This window comes from Scomber japonicus, chromosome 22, assembly GCF_027409825.1.
Source record: "Scomber japonicus isolate fScoJap1 chromosome 22, fScoJap1.pri, whole genome shotgun sequence".
NCBI lineage: Eukaryota > Metazoa > Chordata > Actinopteri > Scombriformes > Scombridae > Scomber > Scomber japonicus.
The window spans coordinates 7,280,710-7,299,078 of NC_070599.1; the positions used below are offsets into that span (position 1 = coordinate 7,280,710).

Sequence of the window (18,369 nt, forward strand, 5' to 3'; positions counted from 1 at the left end):
GGAAAAAAAAACAAAAACAAAAAAAACAATAGGGGCTCTTAATTTGCTCCCTGAGGAACACCCAAATGAACAGGATTAATGAAGTAAGATGAACAAACAAAACAACATAACAACACTGATTGGTTATGAAAAGCTGAGAAGCTAAATCATATCAAAGCAGTCACTAAGCCATGCATCTTTGCTGTATAAAAGATTCATGCAAATACATACATCACCTAGCCTCAAATTTGAAGCTGATGCAGAAATGTAATAATTATTTGGGCCCAAACCGATATTGGATTTTTGGGGGCGATACTGATATTAAGAAATTTTAAAAATTCTGACATCGATATATTGGCCGATAATCTTATATATACAGAATATATACATAAATACACATTTATTGCAATAGTCCCTCAAATGTGGCTACCAAACACTGACAAAGATACTGTATGTAATGGAGGCTGCGATAATTAACAGTTTAAGAATAAACTTGGCATCAGTGCACTGAAACAGTAAACTTCAGTGGGAATTTAATATAAACTTGAATTAGGAAAAAGGAATAAATATACATAAAATGCAGCCTATATAGCTTTAAAAAAAACACACCAGCACATATTGGACAGCATAAACACTGATACTGATTTATCTGTGATAGGCCAATATCGGCCGATAATATTGGTTGGAAAACCATGTCTGTAGATGAATGAGAAACTCCAAATACTATCAAGCTATATAAAGTCCATGCATTTCTTCCAGTACAATTATCTATCTAGCGAGTTACTTTGGCTTCTTTCAATGTGTCTTTTGGCGGTGCTTCTGAAAATGACAACATTAAGAATTAAAAGCCTTGAAAACTTTTTTTCTCAATCAACCTCTAACTATATAGTCCATGATGAACACTCAGTTTTTGGTCAAAGTTAGTTGGCTACTTCTGATTTTTGAAAGTTTTCAGGAAGTTCTCTAAGCCCAGATGACTTTTTCAGATTTCTTCTTTCACAACAATCCAAAACTAAAATATATATCTCATCTGTAATGATTCACTTGTAAAATACCCAAAGAATTCATCAATTATTAAAACAGTTTTCCCCTGTCAGTCAACAGTGTTTTTGCAAAGCTTTAAACAGATTTTTGGCCACCTGGGTGCAAGCAGACACACCAGACGTTACTGACACATTATCATCTTACAGTTGCTTATTTAGACATCCAACTAATACGGAACGACACAAGCATTTGTTTGGAGTTCTCTTCTGGGCAATAAATCTAATATTTGCATTCCTTTTAGCTCTGTTTTTGATCTCAGCTAAGGGAATATCTGGCTCCTAAGCTACTAAATGTTTACCAGCTACTCACTAACTTTGCCTGTTTGCTATTTGGTGACTGGTTGATAATGTACAGTGGATTCTTAACCTGCTGCTGCTGGAAACAGCTGATGAAAGAAGAGAGCGTGAACCAAAAGCTGTGGGCTGGACGACCGAAATAATGAGCTAAAAGATGCTATAAAGGCTGCAGAGTCAGGTGATGACTCACTGGGAGTCTGCTATTATGAGTGACCACTTTCATATAAAAGAAGTCATGTGATTCACAGTGTAAATACTGTAAAGGAGTGTTTAATATGGCCATCTTAAGAGGTGCATGATGCTTATTTTGTTAGATTTGTTGCACGAGATGTTCTGAGCCAAATGTAGCAAGCTCATGTGACAGTGATGTAGCCGTAATTAAGGTAGAGAATTTATAATAAGAATGATATTCTGGAAAATATATATATATAATTCCATTATAAACAAAAGATCATTCTAGACGGTATAGATTTTTTCTTGAATTTCCAGTATGCACCTTAATTTGATGATCATTTTAATGCTAATTGCTGGAATGTAAAGTGTGGATTTATACCATCTTAAAAAGCATGAAAAGCCTTTTCTCAGATATACATGGGTGTAAAGAGAGTTTAGCTGGGTTTAAACTACCCCGCAAGCTCAACGGTAGCCTGAGGGCAAGCAAATCCTCTCCTCCACCACCTCAGATATGCAAGCTGGAGGTATTCCCTCAACTGCCTCAGTAAACCACAAACATAATACAAACTGAACACTCCTGAGCGGAGGCTACACAGTCTGCAGAGGAAAACACCCAGGCGAAGGCTGAGGACTGAAAACACTGACTCATTTAAACATGTGCTCATCGCCTTCTGATTTCCATATTACCCAGTTAACACTTGTCAACATGAGTGCATGTGCCTGTGAGTGTGTCTGTGTGTTTAAAGAAGGAAATCTACGCGCCGACAGCAGCCAGGGCAAAGCAAGAGTGTATGCGAGGGAGCTTGTATTCTTTCATTATGTGGGTTATGCTGCAGTGACAAATTTAGAGTGTGTCCTGATTTCTTTGAGTCACTGATCCCCAAGATACCACCGGGAGACTCCAAGCACCCTGTCCACACGAAGACCACGGTCCCAAAAAGCTGCGACCACGACCACACACACACACACACATGGACGCTCGCACACAAACAAAAGCAAGCGGCACAGATGACCTAACCTTCACCACATGGGCTAACCATTTCCTGTCAACACACACACAAACACAACCGCCCTAAACCCCAAACATATAATCGACACGTACAGGCGGTTTCCTGAAACATGGATTACACCGCAACTCGGACTAAACCGTCAAAGCAGCGGAGCATCTCCATCTCCATTGGGAACGGGTCTCAGTTCAGTCTAGGATTAAGTACAGCCCTAGTCAAAGTTTGGAAGGGGATTAGGATTAATCTGGGGCCGTGGACAACAGCCCCTGCAGATACTGTGACACCAACCTCGGCTTGTCAAAGCAGACACAAAGCCAAAGGCGAGCATGCACTGCTTCGCTGGGTGATTCACCGAAAGCATGGCCACACGCCGCCATAGTGGGGAACCGCCACCGAAATTTAGCCCGATAGCATCTCTCGCACCATGCAATGGCGTTTTAATAGCAAGGTAATGGACCGTCAATTTGTTGCTGAGAAATTACTGAAAGGGTATATGCATGCAAAGATGTTTGGAGCTATTTTTAGTAAGTGTGCTGCTCATATGCCCTGCAACTCTTAATTTGCCACACACCCTGCTGTTAGGTGGTGAATGTCAAAGCTTCCTTTTCAGCGTTTAACTACCAGCTTTCTTCTCTCTGTGCGGGACAGGAGGGTAAGGTTGGTAAGTGATGCCACAGAGAGTTCTGGGAAAGGTTCACTCATGGCATTCAAGCTTATTGAATCAAACGCCATTAAATAAAATGCCATTTCATACGGATTGTAATGTATCGATCTAATTATCTTTGTGTCTGGTCCCCTCCCCTGTACCCCTCTGTACCCCTCCAACAAAGTCCCCCTGCCTTCTTCTCCCTCGCTCCTCTCCAGCCAATCCCGCACTTCAGCTGGATCACAGACTTGCGTCACCATAGCAACAGCTGACGTGTAAAGTAACTGCCCAAAAAAAAAGTTTTCTGTACAAGCGTGTCTATGAACGCACACGCGTATGAGCATCTGGGTGTCTGATGAAACCTTCCCTTGTGCTCGGTACACCCATTTTTCAGGGGGAAAAAAAGCAACATTTTTTCAATGACCTCATCCTCCCTCCACCTATCCAATTAATAGACAGGCGGTCGCACTGGTCTCATTATTTCTCTCCTCTCCTCCCCACCCCTCTCCAACTCTCCTCACTGTGTTAGTCAATCCGCTCCAAATTGATTTTGTTATCTGTCTAATTCCATATCGCCACTGCGTGTGGCCGATGTGTTGGTGTTACGGAGGGGCTGCCTGAAAAATGAGATGCAGGAATAGGAGAACAAAGAGATGGCGAGGTCCACAGACAGCGCTGTGAAGTGTGATGGAGGAGGATGACATCATTGTTTCAGGAGAAAGTTGCTGCCATAGGAGTCATGCGGCACTGACTCACCATCTCCCTGTTTGCTGTATATGACTGTAAATACATCAAGGAGTCAAATCTGTCAGTCAGTCTACGCGCTGATGGACGGACTGATCTGTGTGTGTGTGTGTGTGTGTGTATGTATTTGTATGTGTGTGTGTGCATGAGACCGCTGCAACTTTTTTACTGGAGTCTTTTTAAGTTCCTCTTTCATTCAGAAAACTTGAACAAAGCATTTAAACTATGCTGCTTGTTACAGCTCCTAAAAAGATGACTTGAAGATATGAGCAGCACTATGAATTGTGTATGTATACATGCACGATTGTATATATGCATGTAACCTACATACATTTTTATGTATTTATGCATGGTGTGTGCAATTCATACTGCTCATAATGTATGTAGGGCTGCATGTAATGTTTATTTCCCAATTAATTGATGAATGATTTCAAACTGCTAACTTTATCCAATAGTCCAAAACTCTGATATTTGAATTCACATTAATTTTTAACAAAGAAAAACAATGACTCTGTCTAGTTGAGAGGATGTAAATCTTTGGCATTGGTTTTCATCACAAAGAATCAAAACAATCCATTCATTATCAAAATTGCAATCACATTCTGTCAATACACAAACCATCAATCATTTCAGCTCTAAACTATTACCACGTGTTTCTCTGATCGATTCATCAGGCTGTGGGAACTCTACCACCTGTGCCTGCCTTCTCTCAACAACATGGCTGCCTGGCAGGATGGCCATAATAACCGTCGCCATGGCGATGGCGCTATAGGAACCGACTAGAAACGTGGATGGAGAGAGGCAGAGAGTGAAAGGAGGCGACCCACTGAGTGTGCTGACACCATGTCACTCAAACACAAAGGTGACTCCTGGAGGTGGGGACGGAGCACTGGGGGGAAGATTAGGGCTGAGGAGAGAGAGAGCCAGAAGGAGAAAAGAGACACAGACTCCTTCTTTTGTTTGCCGCATTGTCTGCCTGCTCACTCCCTTCCTCTGTCATCTTACCTTGCCGTCCTCCCCCTTACTAGCAGTCCGCGACCTCTCGCTTTCTCCCTCTCTTTTGTGGCCTTGCCCTCTTCTCATTCCCCATTCACTTCCTTTTGTCTGGGAGGCATCTACTTAGAAATGATCACTCCTCCTTCTTCCCTTCACCTACCATTTTATTCCCTTCCTGGCTGCCCGTCTACCTTTTCCACCTCCGACTTGTATGCTTCTTCACTTTCTCTCCATCAGTCCTTCTCTCCATTACTATCAAAATGGTTGCTGTGGAAACAGGTTTATTTGGAAATGGCGGGAGGGGTAATTATACCTGCGTTTTTCTTGTCCATTTGGATACTGTAGGGTGTATGAGAGTGCATCATGCACCCATCATGCACACTGTAGTATGAAAATGAGTGCACACACTAATTTTCTACGAATGTGTGTATGTGTGAGATTGCATGTGCTGCCCGAGCATGTGTGTGTGTGTGTGTGTGTGTGTGTGCCACCCTTTTGCATTCTCCAGGGCTCCACTCATACACGCATTTCACATCTGAAGAGCTTTATTTGTACCAAACCTCTGTTACAGACATTGTTACCATGGCTACAGCCAGTGAGGACCACTGACACAATGATAGACACAGTGGCCATGGCAACCCCAGGATCAGTGGTGGGTAATATGATAATTCATGGACGAGGCATCTGACACATTACGGGCACATGAATATGCTCAAGCGCTGGAAAGCCGGCCCGTCGCTGGTAATCCACGAGCCTTTGTGCGGCCAACATGCCGAGCGGCTGACAAAGAATACTCTGCAGTAACCAAGGGTGACCAGAACTAACAATAGCTGTCCTCTGGATAAGCTTTAACAAGGGGATACATATGAAGCTGCTAGTCTGCAGTAGTGTGCCGTGCAGCTTGTAGCGCAGGGGTCGCCACTGAATTCAGCTGGCACGGTCGATATCATAATAAATCAATGCTTCGCGGCAGTGGTTCCCAATTGATTTTGGGCAGCGACCCATTCCTAAAGCCGCTCTGCCTCTGAGAGCCACGTGATCCAGCAAGTAAACACCGGAGACGTCAACTGTGACAGCTTTCGGACGGTCCGCCGACCCACCTCGCGTTACAGTAGTACAGCACAGCGATGGAATCTATTTTACAAGCAGCGTCCCATCAATAAATCACCTCCTCCAAGGTCTGCTTTAATTCAATCCAGTGCAATCTAATTTTATTGCTATGTACTGTAGCTTCTCGCAATGTCATCTGTCACAAACCATCCAATAAAAGCTCGGGGCCATGACCCGCAAGAGCGAGGTAATATTCATGCAAAGCCCCTCGCCAATATCAGCGAGCAGTGCGTACTGTAGTCTACTGATGCTGTGAAGGGGAGGCTTCTTTGTTGGAAGCAAACAAAAGACTAGAATGTGAGTTGTGCACTGTTAAAGCTTTTTGATTTCATTGGGGGAAAAAAAAACTGGAATTCAAAACCAGTGGTAAACTCTGACCTCCAACTGCTGATCATCCTAATACCCACAACAATGAAAAGAATAAACTATGATTTCTGCTTTTTGTGTGTGTCCAATTGCAGCCAAAAGTATGTCAGTTTACCTTTGTGTACTTTTCTTCTGGGGTTGTTATTTTTGCCAGAACCCCATAGCTGCAATTAAGTGAAATCTTAACGCTACGGCTTGAAACAACACTTAAGAGAGAACGTGTGCTTCCAACTTTGGAACAATGCCCCTTGTGTCCAAGATCCAGTCCATTAAAAAATGGTTTTCCTTGCTTGGTGTGAAAGGAGTTGACTGGCATGCACAGAACTCTGACCTCAACCCCCTCCCCCCACACACAACACTTTTGGGATGAACTGGAATGCCAAATGCGAGCCAGGCTTTATCGCCCACATCAGTGAGTGGCCGACCTTGTGGCCCGACGGAGAAGGAATCCAGGTTCTGAGCCTTCCCAGAAGAGCTGGAGAAGATAAATGCCTGTGCTCCAGATACTTTAAGACATGTAGTGTTTCTATAATCAACTCGAGAACAATATGTAAACTAGGTAGCTAAATCCAGAACTAAGAACATGATTAAACTGAGTTAAGGTAAGCATAACCCTCGAGGGTATAGTTAAGTTGGCAGAAGCAGTCTTTGACTAAATAAAGCTTCTGCACGACATTGTTTTAATGACTGGACTTCCCAGCCATTGATGATTAGTACTACTAAGAGATAGCTCACTCATTATTTGGAGTCCGCAACAATTTAGCCTGCAGGCTGTTATATTACATGACGAGGAGACGGCGAGCGCTGCGGTGCAGTGGTAACGGATTTAGTTGGACGGCTGACCCTAATGTTGTTATCGTAAAGGGAAGATGGATGGAGCCAGTCGAATCTCTCTCCCTCTCTCTGTCCCTCCCTCTCTCTCTCTCTCTCTCTCCCTCTCTCTCTCGCCCCTGTCCCTGTTGAGGAGCAGAAACTGGGAGAGAGCGAAGAAATGAAGTGACATCATCAGCGTCAGCCACATTCCTGCGGAGGGAGGAGGAGGTGGGGGTGAGGAGGAGCACGGGGGGAAAGGGAGAAGAGGAGGAGGAAGAGGAGGAGAAGGAGGAGGAGGAGGGGAGAATGTCCCAAAACTTTTGAGGTTACAGGACCGACATCCCCCCCTCCCCTCCCCCTTTCCCCTTCCACACACACAAGCCCATCCATTCTCCCTCTTTTTAGCTTGTGTGCATGTTTTCCAGTGGTTGTGTGTACGTGTGTGTGAGTGTGTGTGTGTCTATGTTACAGTACATGGGCTCTTCATCCTCATCATGTGCTCCCTGTTTTAATTCATGTGCTTCTTCTCCTGCAGAACCCCCCCCCCCTCTCTCTCTCTCTCTACCTCCCCCCTCCACCCACCAACTCATACCACCCCCCTCCCCTCTCCCTCTCCCTCCCCTCTCCTCTCCTCTCTTTCTCTCTCCACCGACCAGAGGAATGCAAGAGCCACATCTGGAACTTATTAGAGAGCAGGAGAGAGAAAGGGGTAGATGGAAAAGAGAAGGAGAAGTGGTGGATGGGGGTGGGAGGGGTTGGAGGGGAAGAAGAAGAAGAAGAAAAAAAAAGAGGCAGACTGAAAAAAAGAAAAGAAAAAAGAAGTCCAGGAGAGGGGGGACAGACAGAAAGAGAGAAAGAATGAACTTTAGTAAGCAGAAAAAAAGGGGGCTGGTGTTGGGAGAGAAAGCCGCAGAAGCGAAAGAAAAGGAAAAAAAAAAAAAGTTAACAGCAACACCGATTAATGCCAATTAACCTCAGCGGGGACTGGGCAGGGGAAGAGCTGGGCTGGCACCTCAGATGTGGGTTCAATCACTGCCGATTCCAGCGCGACTGTAGCCTTTGAACCGGCCTCGACCATATTCTGTCTGAATGAGCAGCTTCACTGTCCCCACTGAGGGAGCAGTCAAGCCTGAGTAATAGTCCCTTTCTCTCCGCCGCTGGCCTCCCGACCACTCCTCCTCCTCCTCCTCCTCCTCCTCCTTCGTCCTCGTCCCTCTCTCTTCGCTTTTCTTTTCACCCAGCACACCCTGCCTCCTCCCACACTACAATACTACCCCACCACCCCACCTCCAATCTACCCCACCTCACCACCTCTAAAACAAACAACCCCAAAAAAAAAACAAAAAAAAAAGTGTAATCACTCTCGATCAGGCTTCACCCACCTGCCCAGCGAGATTACCCCCTCTTTGTTCCCCCTCCCCTTCACCCCAGACAAGTTTTTTTTTCTGTACACCCCCTCCTCCTCCTCCTCCTCCTACCACCACCACCACCACCACCACCACCCGAATCACCCCCGAATTGTTCCTCCCTGCAGAATGTGGCCATGTAGTTTTGGAAAACAAGGCCAATAGATTCAGTCAGATGTGATAAAGTGTTCCTCTCTTGCTCGGGGGACTCTGCATAAAGAAACATTTTTAAGGGGATGTTTTTTTTTTTTCCTTTCCCCTCTTTCTTTTTATAACTTCGATGCCCCCGGCCTGTCAAACACAATCAGATTATGGAGCCTTTAAATCCCGGGGCTTCACAGAAACATTCACATAGCTGTTGAGGATGCTCGGAGGAAATGTGTACACTTTTGATTGAATTTATCTCCGACCGCAAGTTTTGATAATGAATTATCCCACGAAATACTTCTGTGGGCTTTTTAACCGGGCACACGAGCCTCTTCTTCTTCCCCTTCTTCCCCCTCTTCGTCTTCGTCTTCTTCCCCAAGCACCACTTCAAAAAGCATTATAGGACACTCGCGTCCAGAGGAATGCCCTTAAACAAACAGATCAACCGAGAGAAGCAATCAACATGTCACACATTGACAAACACCCGCCGGGATAGAAATGCCAAGAATTTGTTGATTGAGTGGAACCCAGTGGAGAACAACAGGAGTGGATGTACATTATAACATCGCACGAGGCTCCATTCCCAGATTGAGCTTTACGACTGGTTCAGTGATTGCATTCAGTGGCTGATGTCAATTAGAGATGCTTTTCGGTAAATACCTCCCATATAAAAAAACCATGACCCGAATTCGTATATTAACGGTAGGATGCTTCAGAGCCACATCTCTTTCTCTCTCTCTCTCTCTCCCTTTCTCTCTTGCTGGGATCAAAATTAAAAACAGACTTCTGCCTCGCTACATATGTCACTCCAGATCTACACTCTCAGCCGGATGGGGTTCGGTATATAGGACCGCGCAATGGTTCGTTAGCCTCGTGCGCCATGGTGGAGCGTTTTCAGAGAGGTTTCCGGCGTTTTAAGCTCCCCCATTGGAGAATCTTGACATGTCTGTAGGTTTCTCTCTCCATTATTGCCAATACTGTCCCTGTTTAATCTCATAGCCATTATCTAAGCTGGACAAGTTCTCCTCCTGGTTATTAAAGCCTGCTGTGTCCCCATCCTCTTATAACCAACTTTTGTGCTTGAACTTCTTAAAATCTGCATGAGCCTAATGAGACAGAGGTCTGGCTATGTGAGATTAGCTCGGGCTAACTGCTCCGTTCTTTTATTTATCGCAAGGGACATAAAACACATCACTTTCCGTGTGATAGAGGATTTTTTTTCTTTCCCCTCCCCTAGTAAATGGAAAGGATTGCACGCGCTGGCAGTAAGTTGAGTCGCTGTATATGAATCGGTGATAGAGAGCGGAAAAAAGTGGTATTTATTTAGATAAAAATGTCACAGATTATTACTGGAAAGAATGCATAAAATGTTGTTAAAGAAAGTGTTTTAGTGCTGTACTGGATTCTTTATGATGCTGTCCTAATCCTTCATTTTTTATTTGAACTATTACAATCCCCTTTGAGTCACTAACATTACACATATGGCATTGGAACCACTACGTCCCTGACTAAACAACCCTCGAGGAACCCTTCTTTTTCCGGGTGTAAAAGCCCCCTGAATGTGTCTGACTCTTCCAGCGTCTGAATATTTTTCTTTGCTGAGCACAACACAGGAATCCGTCTGAGGTCTATGATTCACGGCTCCTCTGTGGGATTCAGAGCTGAAGCGTACAGTACAGGCAGCAGCAGCAGCAGCAGCAGCAGCTCGTGGCTTCGGTCCGCACAAAAGGACAGAGGCTGACAAATGGTACACCTGCACTGGGGCCTTTGTCGGAGTCAGCATTTCAGACCACCGTCTGGGCTAAAGGTGCAGTGCTGCAAGTCCAACCTCAAGGCTCTCTTACTCATTAGGAAGTTAAAGGAGTGTGTTTGCAATGATTGATTATGCAGTAACATTTAACAGCTGCGTTAATGGTGGCGCTTGCTTGGGTCTTATTACCAAGTTGGTATGTAGATACGAGGCCAGGATACTAAATCAATCACTCCACTGGTGGTGTTGCTAGTGAAGACATAGTCCTGGTTGCATCTGTATCACGGATCACTAAATAACTTAAAAACACTCTGATGCGCCAAAGCTTTAATTAGCTGCTCGGATAATAACCATTAAATCATTAGCACGAGTAGGCAATTACCTGCGTGCACATGCCAGGCCATGAAATACTGTTTTACTTGTCTGATGAAGAGATAAGAGTCTGGGTGCTCTTAAGGAAAATGCTCCCAAGCCTACAGTATGTGTTATCTCTTTTAAAGTAGCATTTATTTCAGCTCCCTCCAGATGTGAAGAATGATGTCTGCTCCTCTTGTGTGTTCAAGCCCCAAAAACCACAGTGCAACATTAGAGACCTACATGTTTTTATACTGTTGACTGAGCAATGCACAGCCCCTTTTACAGCCTGCTAAACTTGTCTTACAGAGAGTAAATCTGTGTGTTTTGAGGGAGCCCAACATGGAGTAATAACGGATTACACAGCTGTAACAGTGCAACAACAGACAATAGGACACAAGGCTTCACGCATGTAAATGAATTTGTGTGTCTTCGCTTATGCACATCTGTAAGAACATGTGTTACTGAGCTAGTCATGTGGACTGAACTGTTTATGAGTGGACAAACAGGGCAACAGCATGTGACAGTAACAAGGGGTCTAAATGGAGAGAATGGGGAGGGGGAGGAGGGTGCAGCGATGGTTGCTGTACTGTGTAAAATGTGGATTCATAGACAGCCTGACATATCGATGAATAGGTTCTTGCTTCTTAATGTATGTAAAAGTCGATGTTGTGTGCTGGCATGAACCCTCAGCTACACACACTGGGTGGATGCTGAGCACAGAGCGCCAGGCTGAGCGATACAAAGCCTGGCAGACATGGTGACATCATCCCTTTCCATACCTTCCCTTCCCCGAACACGCCCCCTACCTATGATGGAGTGGTCGGCTGGCCGACCAACAGCCAGCCACGCACGCTCCCGGTCAGCCAAGGTAGACAATAGGAGTAAAAAAAAAGGGAGGTTTGCTGTGGCTGCGCGGCCACGATGACACATACACACACACACACAAACACACACACACACACACACACACAGATATGCTTTGATCAAACAGGTAGCTTAGAGAAATTACAACCATCCTCTCCTCTTCATCCAGCCTCCTGTCTCCTAGCAACTCCGCTACAGCTGTGATTATCATAAGCCAATAGCCTACCTGGCACCCCACAGGTATGGAGGGGGGAACAGATGCATGGCGATGCTGCTGCACACGCCTCATTGTGCTGTTGAAATGCACTGAGGAAGGCAACAGAGAAAAAAAGGGGGGTGAAGATGGGCTTTGGTGTCAGGCACACAGGTAGGATACCAGGAGAGGAGCAGCACAGGGGTGGAGGGGTAGGGGGTGATGGGGTGGGGTGAGGTGGAGATGGAAGAAGGGGGGAGAGAGGGCAATATAAGCTCTACAGGATCACTACAGGAGTTGGTAGCAGAGGGTCTCACTGACTGACAAGCCATTCAGATGTGATAGCAGTGTGGGAGTGCTGCTGGCATGTAGAGCAGCGCTGGTCAATCACTGTCATTCCCGTCACGTCCTCAGAGCCTCACCACCACGGCCCGTCTTGAATCACGGCACCGGGGTTTTTGTCACATGCAAAAGGTCATTTAGGCCGGTGGGCGCGCGTGCACCACTCCTGTTCCAAGTTGGACGCACGCGCCGCTCGCCTGTAATCTCACGCGTACAGAGGCGCGCGACAACGATCATAAAAAAAAAAAGTGTGGTGATCCATTGCTGCGGTGCGGACACGCAGTCACACACGCACGCGCGCGCACGCACACGCAACCATCTAAGGTGATCCATTGCTGCGGTTCATATGGCATTGAAATCATGTAATAAATGGCTCTCTATTTCTATCTCCAACACACACACACACACACAGACACACACACACACACACACACACACACACACACACACATGATCACATACACACACACATGAACACACACACACATACACACACAGTGCAGAATGAATGCCAGAGGAGAGCTCTCTGCTTTTTAAGCCTCCATTGCTTCACATCATCATCTGTTTCATCATTTCTCGGCGTCTCTTGTGCGCGTAAAGGAGAGAGAGGAATTCAGTCTTACCAGTTTGAAAACTCAACAGCAAACTCAGGAGCAGCAGCCTCTGCATGGTTCAGCCGACCAATAAGTCCGTTATTGGCTCAAACCTCCGTGAGGACAGCATCAAAAAGCGGGAGTTTACTGACTTTAAGGATAATTAGAATAAGAAGAAGAATAATCCTCCTGCGTCGTCCCTGCTCGTTTGTCCCCTGGCTCGTTCTGCTTTTACACCATTTCACAGCTTCTTTTTTTTTCTCCACCTCTCTCCTCTGCTCTGCTCTGCTCTTCAGCGACAGTCCGTTTTCCACTCCACACTGAGGAGTCAAGGTAGCAAGCAAGGACAAGCGCAACTTCCGGCCACGGTTTTCAAATTAAAAAAATACAGCTGAAATCCACACGTGACCAAAGCTCATGTTTATTAGACTCAGACTCTTTATTGTCAATCACATCCATGTGCAAGTACACATCTGGGATGAGCCTGAATACAAACTGAACAATCTGTGCATACAGAGACAATGGCAGGGCAGCTGTGCAATTAAGACAATGTGTACACTACTGCAAAATGACAAAGTAAAAATGATGAGACTCTTTCAGCAGCTGGGAGTTATTGTAAACATAGTAAACAGATTTGAAAGTGTTTGTATGTATGTAAGGTGGTGAAGATAAAGGCAGTAAACAGTAATACATGCACTGTAGAGTATAATATTATATAATGCACAGTGTTTCTTGTGCGTCTCTGAGAATTACTTTATTGCTGAAACCTGTGGAGACCCCCTCCTAACCCCAAATTATGTGGCACAACTTGAGCTGTTTAAAAAAAATCAGTATAGTATATTCATTGCCACAACTGCTATTAGACTGTTAAACTACTTTTTTCTGGTCAATTCATTAGGAGAAGTTTTCCTCAGTTAAACACTGTTTATCCTGCATTCTGTTTGTGTAATGTCATAGTAGTGTCATAGTAGTGTCATAGTAGTGTCATAGTAGTGTCATAGGGAAGGCTTTTGTTCTCTGTTGGATTTACCTTGTCCTTAGTCAGAACCTTTTTGGATAGTCTCCAAATTGCTATATTAAGCATTTTTGAGTATATCAGAAAGAATAATCAATCTAAAAAATAAAATGTGTATAATCTATGTATTATATGTATCGTTTTGGTTTAATCATTCTTGCAAATAAATAAAAAAATATATTCATTTGATATAATATTTTATTGGTTAAATACCACAAATCCAAATAGCCAAAATCAAAACCTTAATTTTCATGATTTGCATGACCAAACAAACAGTATATTGGCAGACTGTCACTTCCAAACAGTAAGAAAGCTACAATAGACTGCTACAAAATAAAATAATGTTCACCCAATGTATTTCCGGTTTAGTCCTCGCTGTAATCTCTCTGACTTGACGTCAGACTCTCATTAACGGCGAATTCTCTCTCTCTCTCTCTCTCTCTCTCTCTCTCTCTCTCTCTCTCTCTCTCTCTCTCTCTCTCTCTCTCTCTCTCTCACTCACTCACTCACGTCAGCAGCACCATAGCACTGCCCCCTTTTCTCTCTCCCTCTGGATCTTGCATAGACCGACACCGCCAAAACTACATTATGGAATACAAAAAAAAAAATAATGAACAGGCTTAGAGAGGCGTGATCACTTTGACACATTTGCTGTTGTCTGACTGTTTGCTATCTGCTGTTTACACTGTGGTATTAGATAATGACGTCATTTTTTATACCTTAATAAGATGGTTGTCAAAGTGGGGTCCGGGTACCCTCAGGGGTCCTTAAGGATGGTTTCACTGTAATGTCATCCATAGTAATGGGTAACATACACTTTGTGTAATAACACTAAAAGCAAAAACCTTATCAGATGCAGGACCCTGGGACACAATCGTATCAATCTGGGGCCTCATTTGTGTCAATAGAGGTCCTTCACGTTAAAGTTAAAGTTTGAGAACCATTACCTTAACTATCTACTCCTATATCCATCTAATAGTATCAGTCATAGTCAAGAATGCTGCGAATGTCATGCCGCACAATATAAATAAAGACATATACTTACATGAATATCTAGAATATTATAGAAATATCATATCAGGAGATAACACGCCTGAGATGAGTTGTTGATGAATAGACACACATCAGGTAACAGATCTGTGCTTATACGTAAAGCCAGGATTAGTACACTGAGCTGTAAGGTAACATTAATATTAGGACATATGAGGATTTAGAGTTACTGTAGAAATATTCACACTAGGCTATTACTTCTTATGTTGACTATTTAGTGAGATAAAGCAGTGATGTCTAATAATGAATGAATAAACAGATCATGTCCTCATTCCTGTCACATAATGTAGGCTAGAGACTTTTGGTGATGGTTCCCCGTGCTGCTGTCACAGCTCAGTGGGTCTGCTCAGGGAGCTGTGAGCCGCTTCTAGTCCGGAGGAAAGTGACTACCACTGATGCTGGAGCGCCCCCTTGCGTCCGCGACCGCCACCCCACCCCTGCCCGACCGACCGACGGACCGACCCTGCATCATGCGCTCCGAGCACAACTGGAGCAGGGATCCCAAAAATATCTGCGCGCGCACGCTCACGCACAGTTCACTGGCAGTGTTATTGGCGGGATTCAGATGTAATCCTGACGATGAGAGATGTAAGCCATTCTAACCTGAGATACTCACCTTCTGACTTTATATCTGAATATTCTACTGGCTGACAAAAAGCTTTTAGAGAGGCGATGAAATAAGAGGTTATAATTCATATGAGCATACAAGCTATTGTGAATAATACGGGTAGCAATAACCTAAAGGGTCGTATGAGAGCAATGTAAAATATAAATCCTTTATAATTAGTGGTTGTCTGCTTTGTGGCTTTATTACAATAGTCGTAAATTATGCTGCCACGCTGTCAAAAAGGACTTTTATATAAGACATCATATGCAAAATAATTATATTTAACTGTAATTACGTTGTATTCTACCTTTGCCTTGTTACTGATGTTAGATTTTTCATTGTTTTCAAGACGACTCAATCTAAAAAGGCAAAATTTAAAGATACACATTTTAAATGGAATAGACTCCAGCAGGGTACAGTATGAAAATAGATGCAGTAAAACACTTATTATAACATCAAACATTAAGTATGTACAGCAGTGTCATTTTCATGTGCTTCAGTAAGATAGCACACTACCAGGACTGAACCTAATTCATCCTTTACTGAACAAAGCAGCTCCTAATCGACTCTGCTTGGATTTGTTTCATTATCAGTTTAAATGAACCAGAAGAAAGACAGTTTAAAACATTCAGACAGGAGCAAAGATTGGACTGTTTCTCCATTTATTCACCATAACCTATTAATTACTTCCCTTGTGGAAATCTATCATGTCATCTTAATATGCCGACAGCAAAAAAAAACCTGGTCCCTTTTGTTCTCAGATGATAAAAATGACCGCAGGTCTGCCGTGTGGCTTCACAGAGTGACTCATCTCTGCCGGGACTCGAACCCGGAGCCTCTGGATTAGAAGTCCAGCGCGCTATTCCATTGCGCCACAGAGACTGCGCCAGGATAAGTGGAGCCACCACTGCTTACATACTTCACATCCTCTCATATCGCTGCTCTCTGCATCCCTGCAGCATCAGGACCACTCCGAGCCGACATATTGGCTCCGCCGCAGCCGGCCAGCAGAGGGCGCTCCTGCCGCTCTCTGAGATGGGAGGTCCGCTTAGAGCTCGTCAAGTTGGCCGGTGTTAGAGCGGAAGTTGAGAGTTACAGTGTGACAAATTAAAAGTCCCATCAGCTGGAGATAGTAGAAAACATGTGCAGTGCTTTTATTTTGAAACTAAGCCACCAGGAGGCTCGTTTAATTCAATGGAACTCAACACACAGAGCTCACATACGCAGAGCCGAAATGGCGCCTCTAGGATCTTTGTTTTCCCTGTTTCCACACAGAAATATTACTTATTATGCTATGCGTGGGTTCATTGAACGCATTCGGGAGTAAAGCTGAAACAGGTGCATGAATAGGCCTATAGTCAGTGTTACTAGTGTCGTGTGGTTATTCATTTATGGCCATTTTGAATGAACTGATAATGAAATCGGATGTGTTTCCATTGATCGATGATATAGGCTATAAAGCAGGTTGTGAAAACATCAATGTTGACAACAATCTCGTGAAACAGCTTTTAATCGTAAAATATAACTTAAACGCTTGTTTTAATTTTTATAGTCTTTGTTTGCCTTATGTCTTCTCAGTGAGGGTCTCATATGGGAATGATGCATGATCTCTCCCTGTATGGTATAACGCTGGTGGGTTTACACCATGATTGCATCAGATAACCTTCTGATTTCCACGTGGTGACACCTTAAATATCCGCTCCAAACCGGTTCTGAGATGCAAATTGAGATTGTGTCTGATATGTCAGTTATTTATTAAAATCCCTTTACTTAATCCTGATACTTGTGTGGTTTAGGGTAACTATCAGTCAATATAAAGAATTGATCTGACACTAGTGTTTAATTAATAAGCTGTCTCACTGTGTGCAAGAGTCTGACATCATTCTTTTATGTGCAAAATTAAGTTTGATCTAAACATTGCTTTCTTAACATGAAATATAAATACAGACAGGTGACATATTAAAGGAAAAACCAACATAAAGTGTGTTAGTAAGGTGTTTGACCACCATGTGCCGCCAGAACAACTTTAATGCTCCTTGTCATTGATTGAACAGTCTCTGAACTCTACTGGAAGGATGAACACTATTCTCCCTTAAGATATTCCCTCATTTGGTATTTTGATGTTGCTGGAGAGCGCTGTCTAATAAGTTGATACAGAATCTCTCAGTGGTGTTCAATTGAATTGAGATGTGGTGACCTGAAGACCATAGCATAATTCACATCATTTTCATACTCATCAAGTATTCAGTGACCCCTCATATGGATGGGGGAATTGTCATCCTGAAAGAGACCACTCCTGTCAGGATAGAAATGTTCCATATAGGTTAAAGGCGATCACTCCCTCTAGCTGGACAAGAGAACAGAAATTGTCCCCCACAGTGTAATCAGCGTAGAGGTCAAGCATTCAGACCTGTACTGTTTATTTTTATTATACTTTGTCACCCATCTGTAGATTAACTGAGTTGGTATTTAATAAATTAATAGGATCCAATGCCAGATTGGCTAATTGTCACCAAAACCCCAATCCAGCTATTTGAGAAAGTATTGGAGTGTCAGTGCATCTCTAGCAAATATTATAGTTGAACTTCTGGACACAAGATGTCTTCTATTTCAGTGTACAGTCAGTTATCAGTGTTTGTGCACTGGAGGCTTCAAGTTTCCACATCATGTTGCATACTTGACCAAGATTCCAAACTAATTGTATTTTCAATAAGCACAGAGACATTTTCCAGTTTCAGGAGATAAAGAAAACAGTCTTCCAGTGTCAGACTCTGCATTCATCATTCTGTATAGTGAAGCTCAAACATCCAACTGTAGGAAATAGAAGAAAACATATTTTTGCGGGGAGGGGACCTTTAATTAATACCATG

General features: G+C 43.8%; 1 protein-coding gene and 1 non-coding gene across 2 annotated transcripts in view; both read right to left on the reverse strand.

Moving 5' to 3' along the window:
• Nucleotides 1–13,007, reverse strand: part of kirrel1a (kirre like nephrin family adhesion molecule 1a) — a 31,573-nt gene extending 18,566 nt beyond the window's left edge. Inside the window, exon 1 of the mRNA XM_053343327.1 lies at nucleotides 12,858–13,007. Within this exon, the coding sequence (XP_053199302.1) occupies nucleotides 12,858–12,903 (46 nt within the window). The 5' untranslated portion in view covers nucleotides 12,904–13,007. The remainder of the gene's footprint in view (nucleotides 1–12,857) is intronic.
• A 3,300-nt stretch (nucleotides 13,008–16,307) lies between these two features.
• Nucleotides 16,308–16,381, reverse strand: trnar-ucu (transfer RNA arginine (anticodon UCU)). The gene has a single exon. It is a non-coding gene; the product is annotated as a tRNA-Arg (tRNA).
• Between the last annotated feature and the right edge of the window lie 1,988 nt (nucleotides 16,382–18,369).